At 35.0% G+C, this 12108-nt stretch overlaps 2 protein-coding genes and 1 long non-coding RNA gene across 4 annotated transcripts in view; 1 reads left to right on the top strand and 2 right to left on the bottom strand.

The window, feature by feature from the left end:
• Positions 1-659, bottom strand: part of LOC117121334 (nucleoplasmin-like protein ANO39) — a 49880-nt gene extending 49221 nt beyond the window's left edge. For both annotated transcript variants that reach the window (XM_033266484.1, XM_033266485.1), the window contains exon 1: positions 514-659. In XM_033266484.1, the coding sequence (XP_033122375.1) occupies positions 514-541 (28 nt within the window). In that variant the 5' untranslated portion in view covers positions 542-659. The remainder of the gene's footprint in view (positions 1-513) is intronic.
• A 2866-nt stretch (positions 660-3525) lies between these two features.
• Positions 3526-12108, top strand: part of LOC117121332 (nucleotide exchange factor SIL1-like) — a gene marked incomplete in the record, with an annotated part of 17708 nt that continues 9125 nt past the window's right edge. The window contains 5 exon segments of the mRNA XM_033266483.1: positions 3526-3768; positions 5683-5933; positions 6862-7193; positions 7701-7886; positions 8211-8332. Of these exon segments, the coding sequence (XP_033122374.1) occupies positions 3704-3768; positions 5683-5933; positions 6862-7193; positions 7701-7886; positions 8211-8332 (956 nt within the window).
• LOC117121333 overlaps positions 5092-12108 on the bottom strand; it is a 17364-nt gene continuing 10347 nt past the window's right edge. The window contains exon 3 of the long non-coding RNA XR_004447528.1: positions 5092-5103. This is a non-coding gene — a long non-coding RNA (uncharacterized LOC117121333). The remainder of the gene's footprint in view (positions 5104-12108) is intronic.

The following is a 12108-nucleotide window of genomic DNA, read 5'->3' as shown; positions in this document are numbered from 1 at the left end:
TCAAAACAATTTTGGAGAGGCAACAAAAAGTGGCCTTATTCTTCCCAATTCAATTAATTTTCCAGTGCTAATGCACTTTAGTACTCCACCCTAACCCTAACCTTAACAATAACATAGCAAGACTGCAGTTGAGGTTAAGGTTAGGGTGGAGTACTAGGCTATAAGTGCATCAGCGCCAATTTTCCTTTAAAAACAAAGAGGTTTAATTAAGAATATAATTCGTTAGTCTAGGCTAGGCCTAGTAGTAGCTAGAATGTAAATGGAACCAACCAAGAATCAGAGTTTTTTATAGACAGGGCACAAGGCTAGGCATAACGTAGGCTGGACTTGACTAGGCCTAGGGCACACTAAAGACTCTTGACTGGTGTGACGATGGTACCCCCGCGCCACCTGTCGTAGCCGTGGCGAGTGGGTGGTGGATGATTGAATTGAACAGATTTACGGTTACCTGATCAAATTGAGGCAACGAACGGACGAGGAATTTCTATAATCGCATTCAACCTCAAAACTTACCCCAAAAATATTCTTTGTTAATTGCCATATTTAACTTGTTTTAAAAAAAGAACTGTTGAACAAAAGGTATTACACCACTGCAGCCTGAAACCCGTCAGGTAGAGTAAAGAACATGTGCGTTTTCAAAAGTTTTTTAAAATGGCACTTTCAGCAGGTCACGAATCACAATCAAATATATTTTTTGATTAAATTTGAACTAAATAAAACAATTTAAAGCGAAGTTAAATTTCATTAATATATAAATATATAAATTTTTTAATTATTAATATTATTAAAAAGCTGTAATTCAATTTTAATCAACGAATTATATTAGTAAATAAACATTATACTATCATGCGCTTGAATAACAATGTCAGGTGTGAAAGGTAATTCCGTCATGGGTCAGTTAGCAAGTAAGACGTGTTGAACGTCAACAAGGTACACGTGTGGGAACGGTGGCGTTACATATCACCGACTAAAATTAACATATATGGTAGGCCTACATAAACTAAGACTAAGTGAAATTCACCATTAAGACGAAGGATAATATAAAATCTGATCCTCTCTTTTGTTGATATATTCGGCGTAAGGTAGGTTAGCTGCGGCCAACATTGCCTTGCTTGATGCTAGGGCTCGGCCTGACTAGCTAGAGGCCTTACTTACCGTCGTAGTAGTAGTATTACTTTCTCGAGCCTAGCTAGGCAGCGATTATCTAGGCTAGGCTACATTATATCCACACTAGCCTAGCCAGCTAGGTGTGGCATAACGGCTAGCCTAGTGGTAGGCCGTCCTACAGGCATGTTGTTTTAGGCTAGCTATAGGTCGTAAAACCAGGCAGTCCTCAACGTTCTTACCAAGTCAAGTCTCACATATTCTTGATCAAGTATTAGTAGACAGTTTCACTATGGATAATTATAAATATTTCTGAATACATTCACAGCCTTCTTTTTCTACTGAATATTTTATTATATTTTAAAGAAATTGTTTGATATATTGAGCATTTTTATGTAAACTCAAATTTTTTTGTACTTATTATTCCATAATTCAAAGGAACAGATAAGCATGTTCTTGAAGTGTGATATTTCCTCACTTTACAGCATTTACATAGCAGTTTCAATGGTTTCTCTGCCATTTTTTTTAGATGTATCTTTGCCTTTTTGTCTGACTTGTCACAAGATATTTTATTATCTTCCTGAGTCTGTGCTTTCTTCCTTTTCCTCTTCATTATACTGAATCTGTATTTTTTTTTTGTTTTGGTTGAAGTTGAAGAGAAGGCAAATGTCACTTCGGATTTGTCAATATCTTTTCTTTTTTTTTTTGGTTAATATATGATGTAAATTTCTCATACACTTTACATAGGTAGTGGGACCAGGGGTAAGGGGCATATGACGGAGTATGGTCGGAGCGGCCGCGAGCCGATACGGAGCAATTTGTATGGAGCGCCAAGCGTGCAGTATGCAAAATGTATGTTGGACAATGGGCATCAGAGTTTGATATTAATACTGTTTTAATCAATTATCAAATTAATGTATATTTTCTTTCATAATTTATATATAGCCTATATAAATCGAGACTTAATATTTATAGTTTGTTCTTTAGTGAATGAACATCTGTTTGTCATTGCATTTGAAGATGATTGATAATTATCATTTAATAATAATAATAATAATAATAGTAATAATAATAATAATAATAAATTAATAATAATAATGACAACAATGTACAGTATCACTAAGTGTAGACCTATGTTTTTCACGTTCATCAAATTTTATTACATTGTAAATTTAGTATTGACAGATCCCATGTTTGAATCCGTTTGTGTCCTGAAAGAAATATAAAATAAAAGTTCATTATACATAAAAATCTGAACTGATAACATATAATAAATATCAATTTAATCTAATTCAATTATGTCATGTACGTACAAAAATGTTTCAATCTGTAATCAATCTGTAAACAAATCAAACTTTAATCAAGCTAATGCACTTTAGTACTCCACCCTAACCCTAACCTTAACAATAACATAGCAAGACTGCAGTTGAGGTTAAGGTTAGGTTTGGGTGGAGTACTAGGCTATAAGTGCATCAGCGCCAATTTCCTTTAAAAACAAAAAGGTTTAATTAAGAATATAATTCGTTAGTCTAGGCTAGGCCTAGTAGTAGCTAGAAAGTAAATGGAACCAACCAAGAATCTGAGTTTTTATAAACAGGGCACAAGGCTAGGCATAACGTAGGCTGTACCTGACTAGGCCTAGGGCACACTAAAGTCTCTTGACTGGTGTGACGATGGTACTCCCGCGCCACCTGTCGTGGCCGTGGCGAGTGGTTAGTGGATGATTGAATTGAACAGATTTACGGTTACCTGATCAAACTGAGGCAACGAACGGACGAGGAATTTCTATAATCGCATTCAACCTCAAAACTTACCCCAAAAATATTCTTTGTTAATTGCCATATTTAACTTGTTTTAAAAAAAGAACTGTTGAACAAAAGGTATTACACCACTGCAGCCTGAAACCCGTCAGGTAGAGTAAAGAACATGTGCGTTTTCAAAAGTTTTTTAAAATGGCACTTTCAGCAGGTCACGAATCACAATCAAATATATTTTTTGATTAAATTTGAACTAAATAAAACAATTTAAAGCGAAGTTAAATTTCATTAATATATAAATATATAAATTTTTTAATTATTAATATTATTAAAAAGCTGTAATTCAATTTTAATCAACGAATTATATTAGTAAATAAACATTATACTATCATGCGCTTGAATAACAATGTCAGGTGTGAAAGGTAATTCCGTCATGGGTCAGTTAGCAAGTAAGACGTGTTGAACGTCAACAAGGTACACGTGTGGGAACGGTGGCGTTACATATCACCGACTAAAATTAACATATATGGTAGGCCTACATAAACTAAGACTAAGTGAAATTCACCATTAAGACGAAGGATAATATAAAATCTGATCCTCTCTTTTGTTGATATATTCGGCTTAAGGTAGGTTAACTGCGGCCAACATTGCCTTGCTTGATGCTAGGGCTCGGCCTGACTAGAGGCCCTACTTACCGTCGTAGTAGTAGTACTTTCTTGAGCCTAGGCAGCGATTATCTAGGCTAGGCTACATTATATCCACACTAGCCTAGCCAGCTAGGTGCGACATAACGGCTAGCCTAGTGGTTGGCCGTCCTACAGGCATGTTGTTTTAGGCTAGCTATGGTCGTAAAACCAGGCAGTCCTCAACGTTCTTACCAAGTCAAGTCTCACATATTCTTGATCAAGTAAGTAGACAGTTTCACTACGGATAATTATAAATATTGTCAGAATACATTCACAGCCTTCTTTTTCTACTGAATGTTTTATTATATTTTAAAGAAGTTGTTTGATATATTGAGCATTTTTATGTTAAAACTCAAATTTTTTTGTACTTATTATATTATTCCATAATTCAAAGGAACAGATAAGCATGTTCCTGAAGTGTGATATTTCCTTACTTTACAGCATTTACATAGCAGTTTCAATGGTTTCTCTGCCATTTTTTTAGATGTATCTTTGCCTTTTTGTCTGACTTGTCACAAGATATTTTATTATCTTCCTGGGTCTGTGCTTTCTTCCTTTTCCTCTTCATTATACTGAATCTGTAATTTTTTTTGTTTTGGTTGAAGTTGAAGAGAAGGCAAATAAGTGTCACTTCGAATTTGTCAATATCTTTTCTTTTCTTTTTTATTTCTTGGTTAATATATGATGTAAATTTCTCATACACTTTACATAGGTAGTGGGACCAGGGGTAAGGGGCATATGACGATATTAATACTGTTTTAATCAATTATCAAATTAATGTATATTTTCTTTCATAATTTATATATAGCCTATGTAAATCGAGACTTAATATTTATATAGTTTGTTCTTTAGTGAATGAACATCTGTTTGTCATTGCATTTGAAGATGATTGATAATTATCATTAATAATAATAATAATAATAATAATAATAATAATAATAATAATAATAATAAATTAATAATAATATTGACAACAATGTACAGTATCACTAAGTGTAGACCTATGTTTTTCACGTTCAGCAAATTTTATTACATTGTAAATTTAGTATTGACAGATCCCATGTTTGAATCCGTTTGTGTCCTGAAAGAAATATAAAATAAAAGTTCATCATACATAAAAATCCAAACTGATAACATAATAATACATATCAATTTAATCATATCATAATTCCATTATGTCATGTACGTACAAAAATCGAGTCGAGTGGCCGAGCAGTAAGGCAGGGGCGCCACTAGCTACAGCCTATAACATCGGCGCTGGTTCCAGCCGCTCCTCGCCCATGGTCCGGTTGGTAGAACCAAGTCTTCTCGGATAAGGACTTAAAATGGAGGTCCAGTGTATACAGTACATCTGGCTCGTGTGCACTTTAAAGAACCCATTGCATCTTTCGGAAGAGTAGGGGGTTACCCCGATGTTATGGTTCATTTCAGCCCCTGTCGTTGTGGAACGATGTGAACATTTATCTACCAAGAAGCGCCTCTTTACGGCAGCTAGGTAGTCACGGACCACGCCAATACGCAATGCAGCACAATGACGCTGCAAGTTATGGGTTATTCTCCTACCTTTACCTTTACCTTTTAAATGTTTCGATCTGTAATCAATCTGCAAACAAATCGATCTTTAATTAACCAGGGCTAAGAAGACTACGAGAAATAAAAAATATTCAATTATGAAAATTATACATTGATTTCTCTTTATTTCGAAACACTTGCCTGATCAAATAAAACTGAGTGAAATATACTAGAATTGACGAGTACGATATGAACGCTATTGACCAATGCTCCACAGTACCGTATCCCAATCAATTGGTATAGCGCTACTGGCGTTCCATACATTTTGAGCGCGGCTGCTTTCCCTCGCGGTCGCTACAACCCTAATCCCATATGACCTAGCCAAACAAGTCAGTCTCCATGTTCCAAAGGATACAATATAAAAAAGTTTTACTGTAGCTGATTAGAATTGTGCTCCCTTCTATTATTTTACTGCATGTACAGCATACCACATAAATGAACTTACAATTTTTGAAAGAAATTAAAGATTGTATTGACATTAGGGCATTTATAATATTTGATATTATTATATTGTGAATATTTACATACATTAACATGAACCATGGTTCTTCTTGTCTCTACAGAATGTACAGCAGAAAATTACGATTGAGTATCTTCCATGTCTGCATGCTTCATCTGTTTGGCATCTCCTGTTATATATCAGTACTTGGTAGTGATGGTGCATTGCCTGCCTCTGCTGCATTAAGTGTTAATATTGATGATGGAAATAATGATGACACAAAGCCACAGGAGAATTATGAATTTGACCAAGAATCTGGTGATGGAGATGCAGACATCTTTCAACCTACAAATGAATGGCAAGTTATAAAACCAGGTAACCTGAACCTAACGAACTACAGGGTAGTCTAACTTCAAACAAACCTTTTTTTGAACATATTGTATCAGGTCTCCCTCTAATGTAGACCCCTCCAATTAAGACCACCTCCAATTTTAAGACCACTTTTCTGTAGTCCCATATTAGCATACTGTATCTCTATTAACATATCTTTATTATTCTATAGACCAAAGCTGCTAAAGACCTGGAACTCCCTGTCTGAAAAGTAGTCTTTAATTGGAGGGAGACCTGTTTTTGACAATCAAATGATTGTTGGGATTTATATTGTACCGAACTTCACAATGTACTTTGGAGTTGAATGACTGAGTGGTTAATGCAGGGGCGTGGTAACGTACAGCCATAATATCGACGCTGGTTCGATTGGCACTCTCTCCTATGGTTCCGGTGGTGGAACAAGTCTTCTCGAATAAGGACTACACTGTAGGCCCAGTGTGCACAATTTGGCTCATGTGCACTTTAAAGAACTCAGTACATCTTTTTAGACGAGTACACCCCTCGAAAGGTGTACACCCCGGTGGGCTAGTCCATACAGCCCCTGCTGTGGACAGATGAGAGTAGCTGGTACCAGTTTACCAGGTAGCTCAAACATGAAAAGACCTTTGGGGAGAAGCAAGTTATTGTCCGAGCAAGTCCACACCTCGAGCACTTTGAGACTTTGGTATGAAGTGCTATATAAATTTAACATTACATAATACAATATAAAGTGCCAAATTTGCTGCATTATATTTTCCATAATTACTCTTCCATCCGGAATTAAAATTAAATTAAAACTTTTTATTGGGAGAACACTGTTCCACTATACATGTTCCTCTTTTCAAATTCAAATATAATTATTTTTAGAGATTAGATACAAACCATTGTCAGCTTCGTACTTAAGTGGATCAGATTTTATTTATTCTGTGCACAGGACAATCTATTCCTCGTGGACTCCATGTCAGGATGGACTTCCAGACCGGCATCAAAGAAGCAAAACTGCTGGACCCTGAAGATGTCCAAACGGATGAAATAAACCAAGTGAAAGTAGTAGCAGATGGAGAGGATACACATGTAGAAAGAGTTAACAGTGATGGAGAAGTAGAAGAGTCCGTTGATATGGAGGATGAAAAGATGAAGTATTGGAAGGATGGTGACCATGAGGGAATGAGAATGATAAACAAAGATCATTTTACTCAAACAGAATTAAAGGAAGCTCTGAAGAAATTTAAGAGTGGTATGGATGACGTTAAGGACAAAGAAGAGGTACAGTAATGTTATCTTATACTAAGTATATTGATTTAAGTTAACCATGGCAAGTCAACTGGCCGAGCTCCAAGTCAAACGGCCAAGTGGTTAAAGCAGGGGTGTCGCAAACTACAGCCAAATTGTCGGTGCTGGTTCGAATGGCACACTGGAGGTGGAACGAGTCTTCTCGGATTAGGACTATAACCAGTAGGCCCAGTGTAAACAGTTGGCTCATGTGCACTATAAAAAACCCAGTACATCTTTCAAGACGAGTAGGGGGTTGCCTCAGGGTAGTGGTCCATACAGACCCTGTTGTGGACAGACAAGAGTAGCTGGTACCGGTTTACCGGGTAGTAGCTAAGACACAAAGAGACCGTTAGGAGAGAAGAAAGTTAATGTATGAGCTACTGTAATCCATGCTTTTAACGCTCTGATCTTAATGGAATAGCGCTATATAAATAATATGATGTATGTAAGTTTATAACTGATAATATGGTAGTTTTTAAATTGGTTTTGTTTTTTCAGGCCAAAAAGCTACAAGAGAAATATAGATCATATTCAGAGCTTAAGAAAGATTTTGAAGCAATGAATGTCATGGTAGAAACAGATACAGAAATAATGCAGCGACTAGTTGAGCAATACAAGCAAAAGGACGCCAGTCTCCAGCAACGAGTCAATGTCCTTCTTGAATTAGAATATTACGTGCATCAGGTAAAAAGTCTTATGAATTTGAAAGTGCACAATTTTATGTTTGACTTCAAAATTCAAACCTTAAAGGCATAATTTTCTTGGTTTTTAATATTTAAAAAAATGGAATGCATGATGGGTTTTTTTTAAATATGTGCAGTATTGCTCCTTTAAATTCTGGCTAGCAGAGATAAATGCTTAAGCCTCTAAGCTAGTTAGATTTAGTTTTTTGGTTTGTTTCTTTTGTGTAACATATAGTGCACAGAGACCACGTAACATGCACTTTACAAGTCCCACACTAATACCATTACCAATATGATGTGATGCAGTGTATATTCTTTTGTTTAGATTGATAATGCGCAGAACTTGGAAAGTGTTGGTGGGTTTCAAATACTAGTGGATGGCCTCAATGACACCGAACTTCAGATCAAAGAAGCTTGCGCATTTGTGCTAGGCTCTGCATTCCAGAGGTATGTAACATACTTTAGACGAGACTTTTTTTATACCTTGCTATTTTTATAAAGATCGTCAGAGAAGGGCGGAATAAAAGATAAAATTTTGTTTTCTTATTTAGCAAATGGTTTTGCCAAAAACATCCAGACGGAGCAGAAAATAAAATTTAATTGCTGAACGTAAACACTGTAGTAATGGGATGGTTAAATGCTTTAAATTTATACAATTGAGAAGAAATGTACATATCTTAGTTTTGGAGATTTCAAGGCAGCGGTGGGCGTGATAAAAATAAAGAAAAATTTAAATTTTTTTCTGAAATTTCCATTTTTTTTCGTGGCTTCGGGTGTACTAATTTTTCTAAAAGTAAAATTTTATGTTTATTTGAAATGATCATTATTGGCAAGCGGTGAGTTCACTGAACAAGGTGTAAAAAAAGTCTCGCTATGCCTACTGTACCATCTTTTTATTTCCTAATGAATTATGTATCAGAATTAATTTATTCCATTCCTACTAGTCTACTTTTTTTAAACTGTTTTTTTATGTTTGAATTTGAGCAATTCACTTCATGCTTTTTTACATGATTACATAAATAGTACTAGCTCATGTGCACTAAAAAGAACCCAGTACATCTTGCTAGACAAGTAGGGGGTTACCCCGGTGTATTGGTCCATCTCACGACCTCGCCATTGTGGACTAGACGGCGCGCTTTTTGGCCTGCGCATGATGACACGACGGGAACTTAGTGGAGAAATAAATTGTGAGGATGAGTAGTACACATCCATTTTGGGCCGAAGCCTTCAACTGTCAATTTGGCCCTCCATCTGGAAGAAGAAGTAACATTATTAAACACATGGATTTGTGGAACAATCTATGTACTTGTGAGACAAGCACATATTCCTAGCTTGGTGTTGATTGGTCAGTTGTTAAGTTTGATTATCACTCTGGAAATGTCCACTATGAGGTCGGGGTGTTCATGGTCATTTAGCAACTTTGTAATTAGAGAAATAATTGTCATAAAAATAAAAAAAAAGGCCTTTATCTAGATAGTTGTCTTTAATTGAAGTTGCAGTCTCTTTTTGGATAGTCTTTTTGGAGAGGTGTACATCATGGTCTTCTATTATGTATCTTCTATACAGTATAATGTCATCTCATCATCATCTGCTACGCTGTTTTGTCTCGGGCAGACATTACGTATTTCACATTTCCCATCGGACAATGCACTCCCATACAGAAGTTAGTTACTGTATTTATTCAAATAAACACCCCAGGCATTTATTGTTGAGAAAGGGTTTGAGGAGCTTTTATTTGAGAGAAGCGTTAATTCGAGGGAGGCATTTTTTTTTTGTTTTTTTTGTGTAAAATGGATACATATACACTCAAATATATGTCCCTTATTTTCACTGTAAATGTGAAACTACAACACAATATGTGTATTGTGTGATCATAAAGACTTATTTATCCCAACCAGGTTAGAAAAAATGTAATTCTACTGTACTGGAGTAAAACATTGATAGAATGTGTTGAGAATGATATGGCCTCCATTAGTTTTGTTTACAGTTACGGAGGCGTTTATTCAATGGAGGCATTTATTCCAAATATGGTAAGTTCCCTTTGGGAATTCAGAAGGTTTGAAAAATTAGGAACATAAAGAATAAACAATCCTAAAAGTTTCTAAAGACTTTGTCTTATCTACAAGATCTGTTTTTTTGCTTCATCATGCATTTTTGGTTCAAGTTTCTCGTCAAACCCACATTTATTTAACCATGAAAGGCGCAAGCTTTAACTTATCAGCAGGATGATCTTATAAGACTTGACTAATAATCAGATAAATAGTTTAATTAATAATGTTCAAGCAGGCCCCCAGGTAGTGAAATTGACACTTTTTTGTGGTATTAGCAGACAGATTTGTAACTGATACAACCACTTACCAAAGAAACTTGTAAATTGCAGATAACGATCTATTAATATACAGTAATAGATTAAAACTCTGAATGTTGCATTTTGCATGCAGGCATCCAAAAAATAGATCTAGGCTAATTCAATTTTCGCCCCCACAATGATAAGAAGTGCTTTTCATTGATTTTGCAATAAAATCTCGATTTTATTCGAAATTGTTTTTGTGCTAAATATAGTTTTAATGTATTTCTTTATGTGTTGAGTGGGAATGAGCTCACATTATGGCTACTTAAAGGTGCTACTCCTGATTGGTTTATAGCATTTTGTCAACTTTAAATGATTATAAAACTATTACATTTTTATTTCCTGTCATTTCTTGTAATTTATTTCAGCAATGATAAAAATGTGCACATACACTTAACTTAAATCTACTGTTGTAGCTTAAAATGTTTTATATTTCTTGTTAAAATATTGCTTTAAATTTGAGAGATTTATGGCAAATAAAAACTAGTCAGTATTATATTGAATGATTCTTTAAAAAAATTATTAATGTAATATTATTATTTTGTTAGATGTAGTGATATAATTTTTATAATGATTTTTAAGATTATCGTGTTTATCTGAGTGTACCATTCTGGCAATACTCTAAATAATTTAGTAGCATGTCTGAATCTGGTTATAAATTGAGAAAAGCATAAATTGTCCTATTTAAGAATTGGACCCATTGATGGTAGAGCATTTGGATGGCACAGTAGGCTCTACCAACGGAGCTATAAGTCCAAACTAGTGAACCCCTTATGCACTGCCAAGACTATCAAATTTTATATGACAAAAACATGTGACATACCTAAATATGGTCATGATGACATCACATCATGACCATATATAGGCACATCACTACTATATATGGGCATACAACAATTTTTTTTTCAAATTTAATTTGATAGTCATGACAGGGCTTTAGATATTCACATTAGGACATGATTTTTTTTCTTTCGAATAGATAATGGTAAATCACCTTTAGAATAGTTAAATTTTGTTATGGATAAACAACTCCGCTAGTAAATACATAAAAAACTAGATAAATAAAAACGATAATACATTTTTTGAGAAAAAAGATATAATACTCATTTGGGATTTAAAGACAAAACCTTCTGAATTTGAATCACTACAATTTAATTGGTCAGGAAGTAGTGCTTAATTACTCTACATTGGCCAATCACAGCATAGATAACATTCTGAGACAAGGATGGGGTGAAGGGTTCCCCTTTAATGAGGAACCCTATTGCGTGATAGGTTCAGAGGTGAATGACCAGTCCCAGTGTCGGTGTGTAGCTCCTTAAGTATGTTATCTTGAGAACGATCTGTAGAATTAAGGAGGAGGGTATAACATGACACCACACGCGTGATCAGTATCAATAATATATTAACTATAATAATCTGCTAGTGATTTGTACAAAGTAATTAATTTATGTACTTAAAGAGGTTGGCGATGCAACTATAATGGTAATTCATTGGCGTTGAGGTGTGCATTGTGTCGGCAGTTATTGTTGTGGAATTCCACGTCCCGTGCACTATTCAGTGTTCAGGTCTAGAGGAAGTGAGGGTGTTGACTAGTATTGAACAGTAAACATTGTGCTTTGTTGTGTTTTTATAATTGTACATTTTCTAGATGCCAAACATTCCTTAACATCTATATGAGGAAGTAGCCTACAAATGATCAGTATATATATATATATATATATTTTATGTCAAGCGTTGACAAAGACTACAGGAGTAGCCGAAATATTCGCCTAATAAATTTTAGTGTTTCTAAAGTCAACATCTTACGTATTTGAGTTTCTTTACTGTTACGTTATATTATATTCTACATATGTTTCGAAACACACGTGGACAC

Source organism: Anneissia japonica, unplaced genomic scaffold (genome assembly GCF_011630105.1).
Source record: "Anneissia japonica isolate Jap-2015-1 unplaced genomic scaffold, ASM1163010v1 scaffold21_len1647178_cov195, whole genome shotgun sequence".
Lineage (NCBI taxonomy): Eukaryota > Metazoa > Echinodermata > Crinoidea > Comatulida > Comatulidae > Anneissia > Anneissia japonica.
Note: the sequence above shows the minus strand (reverse complement) of the source record. Positions and strands in the feature narration are given on the sequence as shown.